General features: G+C 36.1%; 1 protein-coding gene across 6 annotated transcripts in view; it reads left to right on the top strand.

Annotated features, from left to right (window-relative positions):
- Positions 1-19,510, top strand: part of AEBP2 (AE binding protein 2) — a gene marked incomplete at its 5' end in the record, with an annotated part of 56,090 nt that overhangs the window by 13,691 nt on the left and 22,889 nt on the right. For all 6 annotated transcript variants that reach the window (XR_014618368.1, XR_014618369.1, XM_084286225.1 and 3 more), the window contains 3 exons: positions 5,227-5,434; positions 8,598-8,705; positions 16,851-17,037. Coding sequence is in view for 4 of the 6 variants with exons in the window: in XM_084286225.1 (XP_084142351.1) it covers positions 5,227-5,434; positions 8,598-8,705; positions 16,851-17,037 (503 nt within the window). The remainder of the gene's footprint in view (positions 1-5,226; positions 5,435-8,597; positions 8,706-16,850; positions 17,038-19,510) is intronic.

The following is a 19,510-nucleotide window of genomic DNA, read 5'->3' as shown; positions in this document are numbered from 1 at the left end:
TGTTATTAGTTCCTTGTTTGGAGGTGTAGATTTCAGATGGGAAAGCAAGAAGAAAGCAGAGCAGGAGCTGTACTTTCCATTATTACCTTCCCTTTTGTTACAGGACTTTTCCCTTTCTTGGGTCGTGCTAAGCAGATAGCGTCAGATTGGATTGGAAATCCCTATTCAGAGATTGAAAGATAAACAGACACTGCCATAGTGCTCCAGCCCTGTTTGGGCTGGGTTGCCATGCTTCACGTTGGGAAAATACTGAAGTGGGCTAGATAAAATGTTGGAACATGTGCATGTATTTTACCCACTTGAGCGTCCTGCTCTTGTGTCCTTTCTGAAGTCCAGAGGAATGACACAGTGGGTAGGTAAATCAGCAGATCTAGCAAAAAGTATTGCAGTGAGTTCTTGACAGACTTCAGCAGCAGCCACCGTTTTGATTATGAAACCTACCATCATTTTTCTCCTTTATCTTGAAATGGCAATTGAAGAGCAGATGACCTTCCAAGTCAAGTGTCTTCTCTGATGCCGTATATACTGTGAACTTTTCTGTGAAAAGCTTCCTGATACTTCCTCAGCATATGGCCTGCTAGAGAAAAAGCACATACGCATAAGCTGTATACAACATGTCAGATGTTGCTGGTCGTTAGGTATTTTATGGATTCTCTTCATAGGCTTTAACTCTTTCCCAGGTGTCTCAGAACTCACTGAGAGAGACCCCCTACTTCCCCCCCACACCTCCCCAAAATCTAGGTTTTTAGAGTAAAGCAGTACTATATGGCTGATGACCTGCAATAGGCTGCTTCTGGAAGGAAAATAAAAATTGGTTATTTCTTGAAAAGGAATGTATTAGAATAGTAAGTTTCTTGCGTTTTACGGGAACGTGTCAGAAGAACAATCAGAGAATGGCGATCTCTGGTTGTGTGACCCCTGGCCGTTTTGGTTTATAAGCAATTAACCTATTTCTATAGTAGGTTCTGTTACAGCAATATTCATCTGCACTTCCAATGTCTTGGTTAAGCAAGCTAGAAGAAAGGAAAGCGTTCTGTTAAATATTGACCTATTATCACTCATCTGGATTTCAGTTACCTGTTTTTAATTTTTTATATCTCTTGAATAGACTACAGAAGCATAGTCCAGTGTAAAACTTCATCCTTTGCTTCCAAGAAATTCTGTACGTTACCTCTTATTTTAAGTGCTGTGGGCAACCTTTTTATTCCAGTTGCTCTAATATTAAATTTTGATTTTAGAGTCATAGAATAATCTAGATTGGAAAAGACCTTCAACATCATCAAGTCCAACTGACAGCCTCACCTACAGAGTCCTGCTGCTAAACCATGCCCATTTGTTGCACATTCACACGTCTCTTAAAAACCTCCAGGGATGCAACGCTAATGTTAGCCTTTAGCAAGCACTTAGGCTATTAGAACTAAACTAAGCAAACATTTAAACCGTTACAACCAGATTGGCTCTTGAAGTGTTACTGGTTTCTCCTGTCATTAATAAACTTACCCATTGTGTTGTTGGCTGGATCATTATTTCTAGTCCCAACTTTTACATATTTTTCTCCAAAAATAAGAATAATTTTCTACAAGTAGGATAGCATATTGAAGGAAAAAAAAGCCTGAATATCTGCATTTCCTGAGCTGTAAAAACGCAGACCTGTGGTTTGGAGGAGGTCAGTGTATGTTGCATTGCGCTTATAATATGAAATAACCTCTCTCATGCTACAAGTTGATCAATGAGTTTTTTTCCTTGCAGCTTAGAAATTAATTGTGCTACATGCCTGTGAACTAGTGAAACCACATATGCAGACATGCACGCACCCATCCTTCACAGAACTTGTACTGGGCTGTGCTTTTTAATTGCTTTCCCACTCAAGACCAAGCTTCAAAAGCAGGGAACCCATGAGAGAACTAATCTGAATAACCAGTCTGAGACTGTCCTTGTGGTTGCCAGCACCATGTTGCAGCTTAGTCTTTTTGCAACAGGCTTGTTTGTGGGGTTTTGGGGAATGGTAGTAATGCTGCCAGTGAAACACGGACTGACAGCTTGGAAGTTTGAGTTCCCGCATGAAACGCTGATTAAAATCTGGTAGGTTAGTACCTTTCAGCTGTGAGAAAGTTAGGGCTCTTTATTCCCCTGAAATGATCAGAGAGGGCTATTGTAGGAGCAATGTGTCTGTAGTGCCTCGCCATCCTTCATTAAGCGACTTCCTGTTGGAACCCTTGATCAATGTAATGCTACTTTGTTCAACAGAAGTGGTCGGTCTGGGTTCAAAGCTGCTCCTGAATGCTGATTTTGTGGAAACTCTTTGGGTAACTCTAGAACTCAGGTGTGTGGGAGCTGCATTAAGTTATTTATGTAATTTTCTTTTTCATCCCATTGGTAGATTTTGCTTCCATAACTTGATTTTTACTTTCAGAGGTAATTTTTGGCATAGGTATCAGCTGAGGAAGGAATGTCAGTTCCTTGGTGCATCTGTTGTAGTGGGCCTGGCATGGGGGAAAATTGGAATTGAATGCAATGTATTTTTCACTTAAAGCATGACAATTTCATAGAAAGGTACTAATGCCTATTTCAGTAGTTTGCAGTTAGTGGCTGTTAGGTCTGTAACTTCAACTCTGTGTTAGTTGCATTTTTTTTTTTTTTGGACGTTTCTGATGATTATAAAACAGTCTTTTGGGGAAAGACAGAAATGTGGAACAGATTCAAAACCGTATCTGTAGTCTTCTGTTGGCCACCTTTGCTTTATCACTAGTCACAGATTGTGAACTTACATTATGAAAGGAACCAAGACAACTACTTGTAATGCAGAAGAAAGAAGGTGGGGTGGCTGGGTGTATTCAGGATATGGAAGATGGAGGAGAATAATCATGGGCACGTGGTAAAATGCTCTGTAGCAGGAAAGTGCCAGTATGGCTTTCACTTGAGAGAAGGCATGTCTCGTAAATTGTTAGACCTTTTTTGAAAAATAAAAAATTAAGCATGGTATTTGTATAGTATTTAGCAAGTTTATTTTTGATAGATTTCTATTAAAGTCCAAACCTGTTGAAAGGGTCTCTAAAACTTTCTCATTTGGATTAATTTGGAAAACAAAAGCCTAAGAATAACTTTTCAGTTTTAATAATAGAAGGAGATTAATGAGTTGGAAGGCGATTTCTAAGGGTTGTCTGGGTAGTGGTAGTCAGCATTTTCCATAGCGTTACCTTACTGGTAGCTTGCTCTTCTAGATCAAAGTTTGCTCATGAAACTGAATTACTTGGGGTAGTTAAAACTAAATCTTAATGGGAAAGCATTGCAAAGGGAATCTGTTATTTTTTATTTATTTATTTTTTACTAGGGAATGAAATTTGATATTGAGAAATGCAGTGGGTGACGGGAGAGGAAAAACACAAACGAGGAAAACTATGATTTTTGAAATCATCAGAAACATCAGGAAAACTGCTAACACAGTTTAAAAGAAAAAAGTACAGATGATTTGAGATTGTTTCCTTGCTCTAAAACCCTTGACTAGCAAACATCGTAATGATATGCTCTAGTTTTGAGTAATGATGCTGTTTTTGTTGCATCCATCTTAAAATACGTAATACAACAGTAATGGGTATGTAAGCAGCAATGGTGTGAGAAATATGGAACAACACTGATGCATTTAAAAGCAGAATGCTCTAGCACAGAAATCTGTACAAGAGGTAGAAGGAGAAAAAGATGTATGATAAAAGTTAGAAATGAATAGGAAACGATATTCTGTTCATTTAAAGTAACAGCATTAGGTTTTTTTTGTTTGTTTGTTTTTCCTTGCACTTCACTCAGAAGGATATCTAAAGACACTTACATAAAACACTGCCACATGCTGTGTTAGTAAAAGGGTATATGTCAGGTCAACATAAGTGATTCTCCCTCTGTACTTGGCACAATTAAGACTGTGTCTGGATCACTGTGTCTATTTTGGGGCTCATCCCAGATACTGACATACTGGATAGTGTTCAGCAGAGGACCTCCAAAACAGATAGAAGGCTGATGCAAATCCTGTACCTGGAGAGGCTGAGAGATTGGGTTTCTTCAGTTTTAGAATAAGAAGGGTAGGCTTATTGCTGTTCTCAGTGATCTGATTAGGACTGCATAGGAAAGGAGAAGGCAGTCATCAACTGTTCAACTAAAAAAGATGGAAGGGCAACAGATGAGAAGTTACAACACTGGAAATTCTGATGAGACACTAGGAAATTTTTCCCTTTCTCCACGATTAGGTTACTCAGACATTGGAAAAACTGTTCAGAAAGGTAGCAGAAGCTCCAACCTTTGAAAACACCCATAAAAAACTTAACCATTTGAGACTATGAGCAGCCTGATCTCACTTGGTCCTGTTCGAGCAGCGAATTGGACCAACCGACCTCCTGAGGTCCTCTCAAAGACGAGCTGTTCTTTAGTTCTATGACTTTGTGGAAGACAGAAACATGAAGGGTTCTAAAAGGCAATGAGCAAGTTTAGAAGTTTTTTTTTTTTAAAAAGTTATGTCAGTAGTTACTTAATTTTTAATTCTATTTTTTTAATTCTATTATTTTAATTTTATTTTTATTTTTAATATTAATTTTTAAGTTATTTTATCCAGGAACAATATCTGTCTGTCTCTGTGCTGTTTGCCTTAATATGAAAAGAGTACTCCATGCTTTTTTTTCCTGCTGAGATTGAGGGCAGAATAGCTGATAAGAATGACCCTGCAAAGTGTCAAAAGACAAACAAAAACGTCAGTAGTTTAGATTACATGTGTGATAGACATGCTGCTGGGCCTTGGAGTTAAGTGCAGGAGTCTCTTAAACATTTTGTAAAACTTCACTTCTGTATTATTTTGAAGGCTTTAGTGTTAGTTGTGGATGCTGATCTAGATATATGTCTGGTTAAAAAAAAAAAAAAAAAAGGCTTAGCAAAAACAATGAACGACTGATGTTGTTTAAAAATAACCGTGTTAACAAACAATTTTCTCACAAGTCAGTGAATGGGAAGAAAGTTTTCCAGCTCTCCCGTTTGTTGACAGTGTCCAGAAGAAGTTACACTATGGAGTGATAGTGGTTATGCCCTGACTGAATATTTTACTGTATTTAAGGTGATGAGCCGTAATAATATGTTTCAAGTCTCCTTTTTATCCTGTCTTAATTAATCTGATGAAAAGCCCTAAAGAGCTACAGTTTTTGTATGTTCCATTAATGTGTAACAAATACAAACAGTCTCCTTTTCTTACAGCATAAGCAGCACTATTATGGATGTAGACAGCACAATTTCCAGTGGGCGTTCGACTCCAGTAATGATGAATGGGCAAGGAATTCCTGCCTCCTCTGCAAAGAGCATTGCTTACAACTGTTGTTGGGACCACTGCCATGCTTGCTTCAGCTCCAGCCCGGATTTGGCAGATCACATTCGCTCCATACATGTGGATGGTCAACGAGGAGGGGTTGGTGTTAATTATTTTTCCTCCCTCTTTTTTACTGTTGTTTTATTCTGTGGTGACAGTAGTAAATTTTATGTTTTATGTTATAAAGTATCAGTAGTTTAGCTACTGGCAACTGAGGTTGGGCCCTCAGTGGTGTGGCACTAAGCATGCAGCTGCTGTGTTTTCCATAACACGCTTGATTTGGTGTTCTGTGGTTTTGATAGAATGGCGACCTTTAAGAATATAGTATGTTCCTAATGTTTAAATTTATTGGATATTTGATAGATTTGCTAATTTCTCAGCATCCCGAGGATGCTGGTTTTAAGTGCTTATATTTGGAATTCATTTTCTTACAACTTCTAGTGTATGTGCTTCTGCATATTAACTCAGGCAAAGTTATTTCATGATTATTTTTACAAATATAGTTTTATTAGAAATAATATATAAACAGAATATATTACAGGGCAGATGTAAGACTGGTCATCTTGGGAGTACAAAGTCTTACCAAAACAGTTCAGTTTGTAGTACGTACTGACAGCAGGTCTTTGGATGTTACACCTTCAATATAACTGCATCTAGTATTATTTTTTAAATTAAGGTATATATATGAGCATATATCTTTTGGTCTAATATCTGTTCAAGTGGTGCAGTTTGGGTTGGTCTCACAATTTTATGTTGTAACACCTCTCCAAATAGCGTAATTTCAAATCTGTACTGAACTCCCTGCTTCCCAACTTCCCAAATTACTTTTAACGCCTGGAATATTTCAAGTAAACTACCTTTATATCAAACACAAGCAGTCTGCTTTCAGTGCTATACATTGCATGTCTTTAACTTCTTGGACAACTAATACCAACTCTTAACCTAACATAATGTTTATTTTCAACTTTTGTCTTGCTGCTTCTTTAAAATGTGAATATGTCGAATGTTAGGTCATTATGTATTATCTTAAGGGTACAAGAGACTTAAATAAGGTGCAAATTTGCATCGCATTATGTAGTTTCTTATGTAATTGTGTCACTGCGACAGGTGTGACTCACTGGTTGCATTTAGCTAATGTTATTTGGTATGACTGCACTTCTAGCTTGATATTTAGTGCTTCTTCTTGAAGTCCAAGCTTTAGCTGGAATCATTCAGCTAGTGAGACAGCAGTTTAGTCACTCATGAGATAGATTTCAGTGATTCTGTTCACAGTTTTATAAAAGTGCTATGTGAATCCTATGTGAGACAATTAAATGGATGAGGTGTATCAGTATCCTGGGGTCTGTCAACGTAAATGCGTGACTTTTGTCCCATCCATAACCCCTTTTAATTTCTTAAAAAGTGATTGGAAGATTTTTCCAGATTTTTTGTACTATTTTTCTGCTCATTCACATTATATGGCATGATTTGTGGGTATTTTCATATTGAAAATGTTAAACTGTATTTTGTCTTTCTGAATGAGACAGTTGTTGGAAGCACCAAACAACTGCCTGAGCATTGCCCTCAGTTCACACTTTTATTCCCCGTGGTGGAGTTGGTTTCTTTTTCAAAAAGTTCTTCCACTAGATGCTGTGGAAAGGGACTGATGCTGGCTGTTTGGTTTCATGGATTTGTCTGCCACCTGCTGGCGAGGCGTTTAAGTGTTGTTAGAGAGCATGTGGTTTTGGTAGGATTTCAGGTTATTACTCAACTCAGTGACTATAAATTTTAAGGATAGTAGTTGTAGTATTTGCTTCTTGAGAACTTACAAGCAAGCTTATCACATTGTTTTTATGGTTATAATGCGTTTTTTTCAACTTAATATTGAGATAATGGCTCTAAACCAGCCCAGGAAGCCCAAGCCAGAACAATGAAGAGCCCAGGAGACTAATGAAATAATTTTACTTTTCTGAAATACTTTGCCAGAAATATTTTGGGTTCAGATTTTTAGACAGGTTCACAAGAAGCCTTGCTAGAGTTTCTGGGGGGTTGTTGTAAAACCAAGTGGATGTTTTTTGAGGGGATTGCGTTTCAACTATCTGTTGTTCTCCTTTGAGTGCTCTGCAGTTTGCAGTTGATGGTGGCAATTCTGAGATAGTTATGTAGCTGTTGCGCTGACAGCAATCCCAGACTTCCGTCCCGTGGCTGCAGGGGGATCTTAAAACTGATGAGCAGCAGGCACTAAAACAGCAGTTGGGCCTTATTGGTCAGGAGACCTTGATCAGTCATACAGGCATGCATGGTTTTCAAGCTTTGCTTTAGTAAGTTGAGGTGTCTGTTATATAGAAAGTACATCGCTTGCTTGTCTGGCTGTTCTTTTGTTTTGAAAGTACAGTCTTTTGATAACTCATTTTTTTCTTTCTGAAAGAGAACAAGAAGCTCAAATCCAATTAGTTCCCTGTAGTTCCAAAAGGTATTCTGAAAGTATTTTGGACAACACTATTCCTGGGGACTGTATTCTGCTGCTAAAAATTAGGGCTGTATCCCTTCCTCCTCCCCTCTGCCCTCTGACTTGTTAAAGAAATTCTAATGAAGGCCAAGATCATTGAGCTTTTTTATTCTCTAGATTATAGTCAGACACAATGAGAGGAGAGAGAAAAGCAGCATGAGTAAGTTCTACTCTTTAATGCACTATTGTGCATATGACTGATCTGTATACTGGAATAGCCAAACACCCACAGGTTTTGAATCCTATGAAAAATTTTCCCTTTCTTCATCAGGAAGGGAGTGGAAGGCCTTAACTAGGGGTATCTAGTATTCCATAGTATAAAACTGATATTTAAATAATAGGATTTTAAGACTTTGCCATTCTCAAGGAATTAAATCATTACTTGCTTATGAGCATAAATCATCTTTCTATCTTTGCTATCTGTAAAATGTAAATCTTACCGCTTACAAATTTTCTATCTCAATATCTCTGGTGATACTGATATGCAGTACAAACGCAAACTGTAGCTGGATGTTGTGGCTTTTTGATTGTGTCTATCTGAAGCATCTTCTGGCTTTTGATGCTTGTTTCACTGACCTGTTTTTTTTTTTTTTTTTTAATACTTGTGGTTGCAATTATTTTTGCCTTGGTGAGACAAGTGTGTTGCCAAATAAACGGTGGTTTCAGAATTCTTTGAACTAATTTGTATTGTGGTAATAAGCTTGCTAATCTACTTCTGAAATTTTTTCTTTTTTCTTTGACTTACCTAAACTTACCATGTTTTTACATTATTAGGTGTTTGTTTGCTTGTGGAAAGGTTGCAAAGTATATAATACACCTTCAACAAGTCAAAGTTGGTTGCAGAGGCATATGCTGACACACAGTGGGGACAAACCTTTCAAGGTAAGGTTCATAGCAAGGTATATAATTATTTATTCTAAGAGCGATCCTATTCATTTTTTCTGATAGAATGTATTAATTGAAAAATGCCATTACAGGAGGATTTCTTAACATATCAAGCTAGCTGAGCTTTGGTCTTTGCCTTGATGGTGCCCAAAGATCCTGTTCTGTTATGAAAACAGATGAAGATACCATTATTTCTTCTCTGTCCGTGTTGCTTTTAATCTATAAATGGTAGGGGAATCTAAAACTAAATAACAATATAGTTTACTTTTGTGTACGTTTTCCTGTTGAGTTGTTTATACACTGTAACAGTGAGATATTTTGCTTCATGCTTTACACTTCGGATGATGCCTAGTGGTGTGCATTCTCTGCTTGAATAAGAGCTGTTCTTGTTAACAAAATTCAGTTGAAACAGTCAGTGACTATTTATGGTTAACCTCTCTGAGAATAATAAGGAAGTCAGGAATGCAGGACCGATGAGCTGACTGTATTTCCTGCATAGTATTTTCTAACTTTCTCTTTCTTTCTCCCCCTAATCTGTACCTGCAATTCTAGGTATAGTAGTGTTTATCATTCCCATATCCACCAATCCGTTATTAATGAGTTGCTTCATCCTCTTATGGATACAGTTGGGGCAGTTCATAGCTGTCAGTCCTGGATCATTTTATGGTAAGTTCCACCCACACTACTTCAGACTGAAGTTCTCCTTCCATCTAGGATTTAAAAAATGAATAGGGCTTTTTATTAAATGTAGGTAGCATTTTATATCTTCCTCCCCCTCTGCCCCAACCTCACCAAGTTTTAGTCACTACTTCTCTATTACCCTCTCCTCTCTTTCTTCCCACGTAATGTCGTCTGTTTGTTTATTTTAGGGCAGTTTTATTACTAAAAAGTTTTTTTCTATTACAGTGACCTCTTCCAGAAGTTACTGTTTCTGCACAGTTTTTAACAGTAGTTATGACAGATAACAAAACTATACTCAAAGCTTAGAGAGTAAAAATAGTTCAATGCAAGTGAAAGCTTTTTTTTTTTTTTTTTCCCTAGTCTTGTGAAGACTAGACTTTCCAAACTGCTTAATTTAGTCTGAAAACTTCTGACAGAGTGAATGACAGTGGGGGAAACTTGCTATGGAGTTTATTCCTTTGTTCAAAGAAATTAAGTTAACATACTCTTGAAAGCGTAGTGTAAGGATCATAGATCCCTGAAATCTTGCAGATGTGATTGTTCTAGTAACGGAATTTTAACTGCTGATCCCTGAATCGAACTTGAAAATGAGTCATTAGAGGAAACTTGTACCTTATTTCTTCTCATTTTAGAACTAAGTAGTTTAAGTGACAAAGTGTAATAGCAGGTTTCTGTCTTAAAGAAAAGCTTTCTGATAGGTTAGTGTGTAGACTTGCTTGGTGTACATCAAAGAAAGTCGATTTAGAGGCATAGGGTTTAAAAGAGGTGGGCATGCCTCAGGAAATAATAGTATTTCTTGAGTCTTGTGAGTTATCTAGTGAAGTTGGTAAAAGCTGATATCCCATTTTTTTTGGCTAAACTGGTTACAGCTAGAGCTGTAAGACTTCAAATAGTTAGTTCTGATAAGCATCTTGTGTTAACTAGCTGGTGAAATAGTACATACTTTTCTGTAATTTCTGATCATGCTAGGGGAAAGGATGAAACGCAGGCAACTATTGCAGTAGTTTATCATGGCTCAAAGTCTGTTACTTCATTTTTTTTCCTACTGTTGTTTTCAGTGTTTGTTTGCATTTTATCTTTGTATTTCTCAATCTGTTCCTGGGAGCTTTGAATAGATGATAATTCTGGTCCTGTAACTTCTTTTGTTCCCCTTTCATTTATGCTGAATATAGGCTTCAGAGCCCCCATGATTTAGCCAAGTATGTGATTGTGATAACTTGTTAGTTACCTAGACCCCTTTATTCACTTGATCCTTTTCTTTTTCAAGCTTTTGAAATCTATTGTCTGATACAAAAGCATTTAAGAGTGTTGAATATTAGTCTTGATCAGTTCAAGAACAGTTACTGCTTCATTTTATGGCAGCTTTTCTATAAAAACTAAGCACTTTTTGCATTTAGGTGTTGATATAAATCCTAATGGCTCAGATTTTTAGCAAAACCCAAATTTTTCTATTTGGTTGTATTAAAGACCTCTTGTTCTTGATTAGTACAGTGGCTCCCGACCCCCCCCCCCCCAAAAAAAAAAATAAAAAAATAACAAAATATATAAATACGTTAGTTCAAGTATAAAAGTAGGAGTCATTGTCACTTCATAGTACTTGCTGAAAATGCCAAGTCATTCAATCATTTGTTAAAAATAAATAAATGTCAGGATTTGTGAAGAATTGACTTGGAAGGCAGTGGAAATGATAGAACTGTATGCTATTTTCTAGAGAACTGTTCAGAATTGTTTTAAGAAAGGCAAAGAATGTTAGCTAGGAAGGTGATGAAGCTCTTGTAAAAGGAAGACTGTTGTAAAGGCAGGAGGAAAACCAAAACTGTTTAATGATGAGTGGAGACTAATGAATATATGGCAAGCTGCTACATGCTTATACCTCTAATGAAAATAAGAGGAAAAAAGTATTTTCTTAAATTGAAAGGCAGCTGGGGACTGTCTCAGGCATAAAGCTGTCTTTTGCAGAACTATTCTGTTGAAGAATATGTCCCTGTCCTGTCTGCCTTTTGTTTGCAAATGAATTCATTTTATGTAGTTGCCCATTCTGGGTTTAATTCTCAATTTTTGTGATGCATGTAATGCTGTCCTTTGATTTAAAGGCTGTATCCTACTTTAAATTAGCTTTTCTGCTTTCATTTTAAAAGGTCTTTGTGGGCTTACCTGCCCTTTCCATGCATGCGTATGAACTACATGACTGTGTGGTTCATTTGTCACTAAGGTGAACCCACTTCTAAATTGCAAAGACATTTGTTTCATATTTTTGTAAATTCCTCCTGTGGTTCCTGTTCTTGTGGTTTAGCACGTCCCCCTTGGTATTACAACACCTGTGACGTAGAAAACGTAAGTTTGCTTATGAATACCTATTTTTGAGATATTAGCTCTATTTCTTTATGGGGCAATTTCCTAATAGTGTGTGATCAGATAATTAGGAGACATTTTACATCTGAATAATCTGCTAAACTAAGGCAGAAATGATAAGTTTGACCTTTGGGGCAGAACTTTGGACCTTGGTTCCCCTTTAGTCATCAGATTTCTTTGCTTTTTTTTTATTTCCTCCCCTTTTCTAAAAATTTTTAGTGCTGTTGTCCTTACGTTTTATGTGGAACACATGGATGGATTTTATTTTCTTCTTATTCGAGGCCGTCATCACTAATTTTTGTTGTTTAGAAAACAGTCTTACCTAGGCCACCCATGAATCCCTCCAAAGTAAGTGTGTCAATTAAATGAGACACAGTTACCATTGATGATAGTTCTCAGTCTCTAATCAAGTATTTCTGCAAAGCAGTGTGCTTTTCTAGTCATTCTTTGGATGTGCTATTTCCTAAGTCTGTTTCTCTTGTCAAGAGGATCAAAGATTGGTCTTGCAAAATATTTCTGATATGAGAATTTACTGGCCTTCTTTGGGACCACTGTTACGTATTTTTGGAGTTACACTACTCTTTTTAATACCTGAAGTTCATTGCTTTTGTGCTGCTGGAAGTTCTCTTTGTTTATAACAGTCTGGTTCTAGCCATTCTTCCAGCCTTTTTTGTTGTTACAGGTGTTTTCAGAGCATGTAATTTTTTCTCTGAAGATAATCAGTATGTTCATGTTTGCATATCATTTTATATCCAGAGCTGAGAGAGAGAAAGCCTAGATGTTACTTTTTTTTTTTTTAATAGTTTTACTGCATAATTTTTGCGGCTTTTTAGAAATGGGTGGAATACTGGAAGTATCATCATCATGTAGTAGTTGTCCTATCTCAAGTTCAACAACCTAAACTTTCAGGCTTTCTGAACATACAGACAGATAGAACTAGAGGAATAGTCTGCAGAGATAAATAGAAAACTGATGCTGGTAGCTGTCTTTGGCAAGCTGAGAAAGAATTGTCTTAACTTGGCTGTTAGAAACAGTTGAATAGTTATTGTGCTGTGACAATCTGCATTTTTTTAGCACTGTTTCTGGTACTCAGAATTTTTTTAAGTGCTACCTGCCGCTGCAGAAGGCATTAAAAGTTAGTTACTTGTAGACGTACCAAAATAATTCTTAGCATGTAGATGACCAAGTAGAAGGTGTTAGGCACAATGAAAGGACAAATGGTAGAGTGAGCTCAAATGTGTGGGACCTAATTATAAAAATAGTTGCTTATAGCAATCCTCTGCAGAGGAGGACTCTGTGAAAATAAAACTGAATATGCAACCAACTGCTTTCAACATGTGGATATGCTCTTAATGTTTAAGATCAGTCATGCAGGGTTTGTTCACATGGGGTAAATGCTTTCAGTAGCAACAACAAATAACAATACATAAATTTATTGTAGGCTTTCATCCTTTGCTTAAAAGGGGAGGAAAAAAAGTAGTAGTAAAAATGGAATTTTGTGTTCATTCTACCACCTGTAACTTCCAGAATTCATTAGGGAGTAATTCATTAAGGGATGACTGCACTTGATATGACTATTAATAGAGGAACATTAGTTGAAATCTAGATGACAAAGCCAAGCAAATTCAGTCCTCATTTGGAATTCATGTCAGTTATTCTTTTGGCAGGACATCTTCTGTCCATTAGAGCATTGCAGATGCAGATAGAAAATGTAGTCATTCTGCCTGAATGCTTAGATGATGAGACAGTAAGGTTTGTCCAGATGTCTAAAATATTATTGTCAGATCTATTGGAAAAAAAATGCACGTTAAATACTCTAAAAAGGGTACTTGATTATTTTGAATTCAATAGAAAAAATCTGTATTACTAGATAATTTATATCCTGGTTGTTAAAGTCACTTGTCACTATTGCCCATTAATAATGGTGGGTATGGGTACACTGGAGAAATTAAATTTCTTACTTGTTGACTTATTTTCTCTTGAAGTAACATATCCACCAATCCGGACCCAACCTATCATATTGCAAACTGAATGCAAAATTTTGAGATACAGGATTTTGGGGAAAAAGTAAGAGATTGGTTTAAAGTTGTGCATAATAGTTGAGTCTGATTTATTAGAAGCCCTCTAGATCTGTATAATTATCTGGTGGGAAGCTGATTTGGTGTGACTTACCGTCCAGAGATCCTGAAGTGACAGCCTGAACTGCTCCTTTATCTTTGGAGAGAAGAGACTTTACCCGTTAGTAACGGATTGCTGGATATATTATTTTAGAGAAAAAAAGGAAAAAACAGGTAAGATTTTTCTCCTCTTCTACTATTTTTCTGTCCACTACAAAGGCATTCTGTGTCATCTTTGATATATACATCTATATATCAGCTGTTGATTATTTGATGACATAACAGGTAGTGTCAAAGTACACAATATGTGGATGTGATGGTCTTTGCAAATATTTCATACTGAGCTGCAGACTGTAAGTAGGCTTTCTAGAAAAAGATAATTTTTAGTTGGGGGTTACATATGCTGAGGACTTAACGTTTGGGGCTTTTAAAAGTAAAACTTAAATTACAAGAAGTGGTAGCTTCTGTAGAGAATCTGTATTGGATGTCCGTGACTTTTTTCTCTGTACTAGACAGAAGTCAACTTACGACATTGTGTGTAGTTAGCCATAAAACCGTATTTCTTATCTGACAAGGAATTCCACAAGAGGTCTTAAGAACTTGTGATTTAGAAATGTGGCCAACACAATGTTTATATATTATTTTCAGAAGGTATTGCCTTTTTATACTGTACTTAAGTACAATGTTTATATATTATTTTCAGAAGGTATTGCCTTTTTATACTGTACTTAAGTAATTTGGCATATAGTAATGCATGCACTGTACCAAGACTTCAGGTTGTGTTTTTACTTTTAGCAGGCATTGGCAAGACCGAAATTTTAATCTCTCAGTAAGGTTGAACTTCGGAGTAGTTCTGTGTTCATTTTCCTTTTGTCAGTGTTTGTAGAATCAGAAAGAGCTAGAAGCTTGTCGGTGGCACTTTCATTAAAGTTAAACCTAAGCTTAGATTTAGTTGCTTAGTTTAGTTTCATGAAACTGCTTTTATGAGCAACACAGCTTCAAGAACTACGAAACTGGAGAATAAAAAATTGGTCAAACTAATGCATGCATGTATTTTGTCGCTATCTGTTGATTGTGGGTTTGTTCATCTTTAATACAATGGTGTAAATTTTCATCTTCAATATTAATTTGAAGTAATAATATTGCTTTGAGGTTCCTGTACCCTAAATGAGAGCAAGATCTCTTGTTTTATTTTGAATTTAGATGTGGTATGATGTCTTGTTGTAGGCTGTTATGGTGTAAGTGTACAGTATTGTTGTTGTTTAAATTTGGTAAATTGTAGGGCAAGGTAAAAAGTTACAGATAGGTTTTTGGTAGAGATGGGCAGAAATTTAAGATGCTTATTAGTGGAGGAGACAGAGAGGAACGTACAGTTACATTAACATTGCATGTTTTTAGTTACCTTAGTGCTTAAACTTCCCTTAAGCTTGCTAAAAACATTTAAATAAAATTGTCCTCCTATTTTTGTCTTTCACTGTCTTGTGAAAAAATACTTACATATTTTTTTATTCCTATAACAAGTATTATGTCCTTGGTGATTATGGAGGTTTTTTTTCAGGAATATAGCGTTCATGTTTTGTAATGATCAATGAAAACCTTTTGCTGGGATTGAGATAGAAATAAACTTTTCAGTTCTTTTACAGCCCCAGTTTGGAAACAGCAAAGTTGGGTATCAGGGACAAAACACACTGAGTGGTATTCTGCTGCTGTTGTCCTGTCTTTCAACCAAATGTGCAGGCTTGGGACAGATTACTTTGAGCTTGCAAATACTTCAGAGAAAATTTTACATTATGAATATAGTTGCAGCATTACTCACTGCTGAACTCCCATTACGGCTGCCTCGTCAGTTTGCTGTGAAGGGGAGTGCTAGAGAAAAGAGATACAAACAAGAGAGCTAAGAGAAAGGATTGGAGGAAGCAAAACAGATGTGGAAGACGGAAAGCTTTTGAATGGTTTAGAGTGGTGATGGGTTCTTGCTACTGGATAATGAATTCATTTGTCCTACTACTGTTTAATCAGGAGAAGAAAAATCAGTCGTGGATACACAATTCACTGCAGCCCATGATGAAATACATATCAATTATTTTTTTGTTACCCTTCTAAGCTAAGAGCACAAGAGAAAAAGTTTGTGCTTTCCACCCCAACAATATAATTTAAACATTTATTTTATATAAAAATAATTGTAAACATAAACGAAATACTTAAAAAAAAAAAAAGTCAGTACTTGTTTAGTTGCATGTATCTTGTGATTTCTGTGTTTCTGCTTAGTTATTGGGTCTAGTCTTACTTTTCTGTTTGAAAAAGAGGCCATTTTCTTTGAGTGAGAACTTTCTTAAATACTTCTGAAGGAATTGCACCTTGCAAAAAATAAGTGTGTATATTGTCGTGTTAGTAGGATTTTGAAGATACTGAAGTCACTTCAAGCCAGAAGTGAAGGATATTGACCTTGTATAGCATTTATAGAAAGCATTAAGCTTTGTTAAATTCAGTTTTGGTAGGGATGCTTTTTTATTTGAAAAGTTTACTTCTAACCTCTCACAAGAAAGGAGATTAGAGAACACTGCTGTTATCTACCACTAGGGAAGACTGTAGAGCTGTTGAGAAATACAGAATAACTATGTAGTGTTTTGAAAAGCAAGGGGATAATGCTGGTCTATAGGGAAAAAATCTTCAGATGTGTTTTTCTGTGAAGAGAGTTTTACTGCATTGTTCAAGATTAACATTGTTCAAGATTAATTTTATGCTATACAATATTGTAGAATATTATATAGCATTTAAAAAGGTGATTACACCACAGAAAAATTATGAGTTATAAAGTTCAGATGGAAATTTTAGATTATTTTTCTTTAAATATTATTTTTTTAAACTCTTAAAGAGTTTATCTATCTTTTAGTGTGTTGGAGGCTGAGCCAGAAAAGGCAAACTGAAAAATCTATGAGTTTGATAGTGCAGAGTGTACTGATACAGTAACTTTATTTTTTTTCCTCATCAGTGTGTAGTTGGTGGATGCAATGCCAGCTTTGCATCTCAGGGAGGACTTGCCCGTCATGTGCCCACACACTTCAGCCAGCAGAACTCTTCAAAAGTTGCCAGTCAGCCAAAGGCCAAAGAGGAATCTCCATCTAAAGCTGGAATGAATAAAAGAAGAAAGTTAAAGAACAAGAGACGACGATCATTACGTAAGTATGACTAAAATGTCAGTGTAATTGACTAAAATGTAAGACTAAAAATGTCTAGTATTTCTAGACATTTTTATATCCACAACAACACACTTTATTAGTGTAATGACAGTTTTATGAGCATAACAGGCTTAATATTGAAGATATTTGACTAGATGTATTATGAATCTTTCGCTGCACAATTGAGGTTTGTTAATTTGATGTGAACCAATGTTCTGTGAAGTGTGACTTATCAATTTTAAGGTGAATTGTTTCCTCTAGCCAGGATACTGTCAGTGGTAATGATTGCTTATCCACTAATTTTTCTAGTCCATTTAGATCCAGTTGTTTGATTCCTGCATTGTCCTACTGTCAGACTAATAACTATTTCAAATCTGTTCAGACAGTCTTACGTACAGAAATTTTTTGAAGAGACAATTGTTAACAACCTTTCTTGTAATTGCTTTGGCTACAACTTTTCAGTACTGAATTGATTAGTTACTAACTTTTAAACTTATTTGTGACAATTACATTTTAGAGTACAGAGATGTAAAAATCCTTTCATGTTTTTCTACTACTAGTAGTTGAAGAAAAAGCTTCACTTTTTTTTTTTTACTGCTGTGATGTGAGCATCGCAACACTACAGGATTGGAGAGAAGGACAAAATAGTTTTTTTTCCCTTTTTTTAAATGAACCACTGTGCCTATTCCATTTCTGTGGACATTAAAAGATGTAAATATGTTCATAAAAAAGCAATTGTCTGTCATGTCTCCAGCATGGCAGTGTGATTTTAGTGATGGTGTGTTGAACTTGTGTTACTTCACTGGGTCAACAATTGCAGTCTCATTTTGCCAGAACTCTTCTGTGGTAGAACACTAAACTGTATTGATCTTTCTGTTTCTGTGAAGAAATACAGTTACCAACTATTCAAATGATACTGCAGTGATGGGTGTATATACTAGTGGTCTTAAGTGATTACTATGAATTGGTTTATTACTATAAATTGATTTTTCTTATTTTTAAACCTTACCTGTTTTACAAGTGACTGGGAACTAATGAAACAGCAGTCGTTCTTCTGCCTTGAACTAAAAGAAGTCTGTCCTGGAAAGTTACAGTATCTCCTAGAATTCACCATAGTTAATTCCTGTGTCTTTTCCTTCTGTACTAAGTGGCAAAAACGCAGTTCAGTGCTGGAACAGCCATTATTAACTTTAGTTATGATGGTGGTTTGTATTCCTTTTTTTGAGGAGAAAAGGGGAGGTGAGATAGGAGGGGACACCTGAGTATCTTCAAAGTATACATGAGCAAATTATATTTGTTCAGATATATAAATCTCAAGATTTCTTCTAGTTTTGACACTGATTCACTGTTTAAAGAAGTTATTTATTTCTGTTCTTCTCAGATTCTGTCTTACAAAATATTTCCCTTTAGCAATCTATGTAAATGAGAATGTTCAAGAAGGGAAGGATGATCAATAGAGTTAACTGGCTGCTTTGCATCTTTTAGGTCATCTTAGGTGTAAAGGAAGAGACTTATTTAAAGTAATGTAGGTTCCTAGAAGGCTATCTTGATTTGTTGACTGTTATTCAAACAGAATACAGATGTCTAAGGCTGGTCATTTCAAATTACTTCACTTTAGGAGATTCCCAAGTTGCATCTTAGCTTGTATAATTATATTGATCTCTTTAGGTGACTGATTTAATGCATCCTAATTCAATTTCTTCCCCAGTATATGTAGAAGTATTATTATACATTTGCATTTTATTTGTAATTGATAAACATTATTGACTTACCAGTTTCAAATCAGGGCTTCGTAGTTAAAACTTTGATTTATCTGCTAAGATGTCTCAGTCATAATAGGAATATACTGCAGAATTTGTTCTACAGATATGCATAGAGTCATCTTCATAGAGTGGTGGGGGAAGCAAATAGAAAGCTCTTGAATGAATCGATGGCAAAAAGAAATATAATTGGTCTTCAGCATTCCAATAATATTTACTCAGCGCTAGAACTTGAATGGTTTGCTGTCTTGATCAGGTGTTGCACAGGAAGAAAAATGACAGCTGCTCAAGCAATTTCTTATCTTTTTGCCTCTTGAGACAAATGTGGTGCTGGCTGTATAGTTTTGCCTTCAGGCAAAAACTCATCACTAACCGAGTTGGGAACTGACTACTGTAATGTATTTCTCCAGAGGGTATGTGACCCAGAAATGTATCCGAAGTTGACGACATTTTCTGAAAATGCTAAGCATTGGCAGCTTTTCTTGAAAACTTTTTGTGAATTATTGTTGATTTGCTGAACTAGACAAAGGGCTGATATAACTTTGCTCATCTTACTGTTTCTTAACTTAGCTTTACTTTTAGTTAAAGAACGAGGTGTGCAACTGTGTAGATTTTGTGTTTATAAGAAGAAGCAGGGAGTGCAAGAGACCAAAGTAACAGAACAAGAGTATAAAGTATTTTCAGTCTAGAGTACGTAAAGCCATGAATGTAGA

The sequence above is a fragment of the Netta rufina genome (assembly GCF_964035555.1).
Source record: "Netta rufina genome assembly, chromosome: 1".
Taxonomy (NCBI): domain Eukaryota; kingdom Metazoa; phylum Chordata; class Aves; order Anseriformes; family Anatidae; genus Netta; species Netta rufina.
Note: the sequence above shows the minus strand (reverse complement) of the source record. Positions and strands in the feature narration are given on the sequence as shown.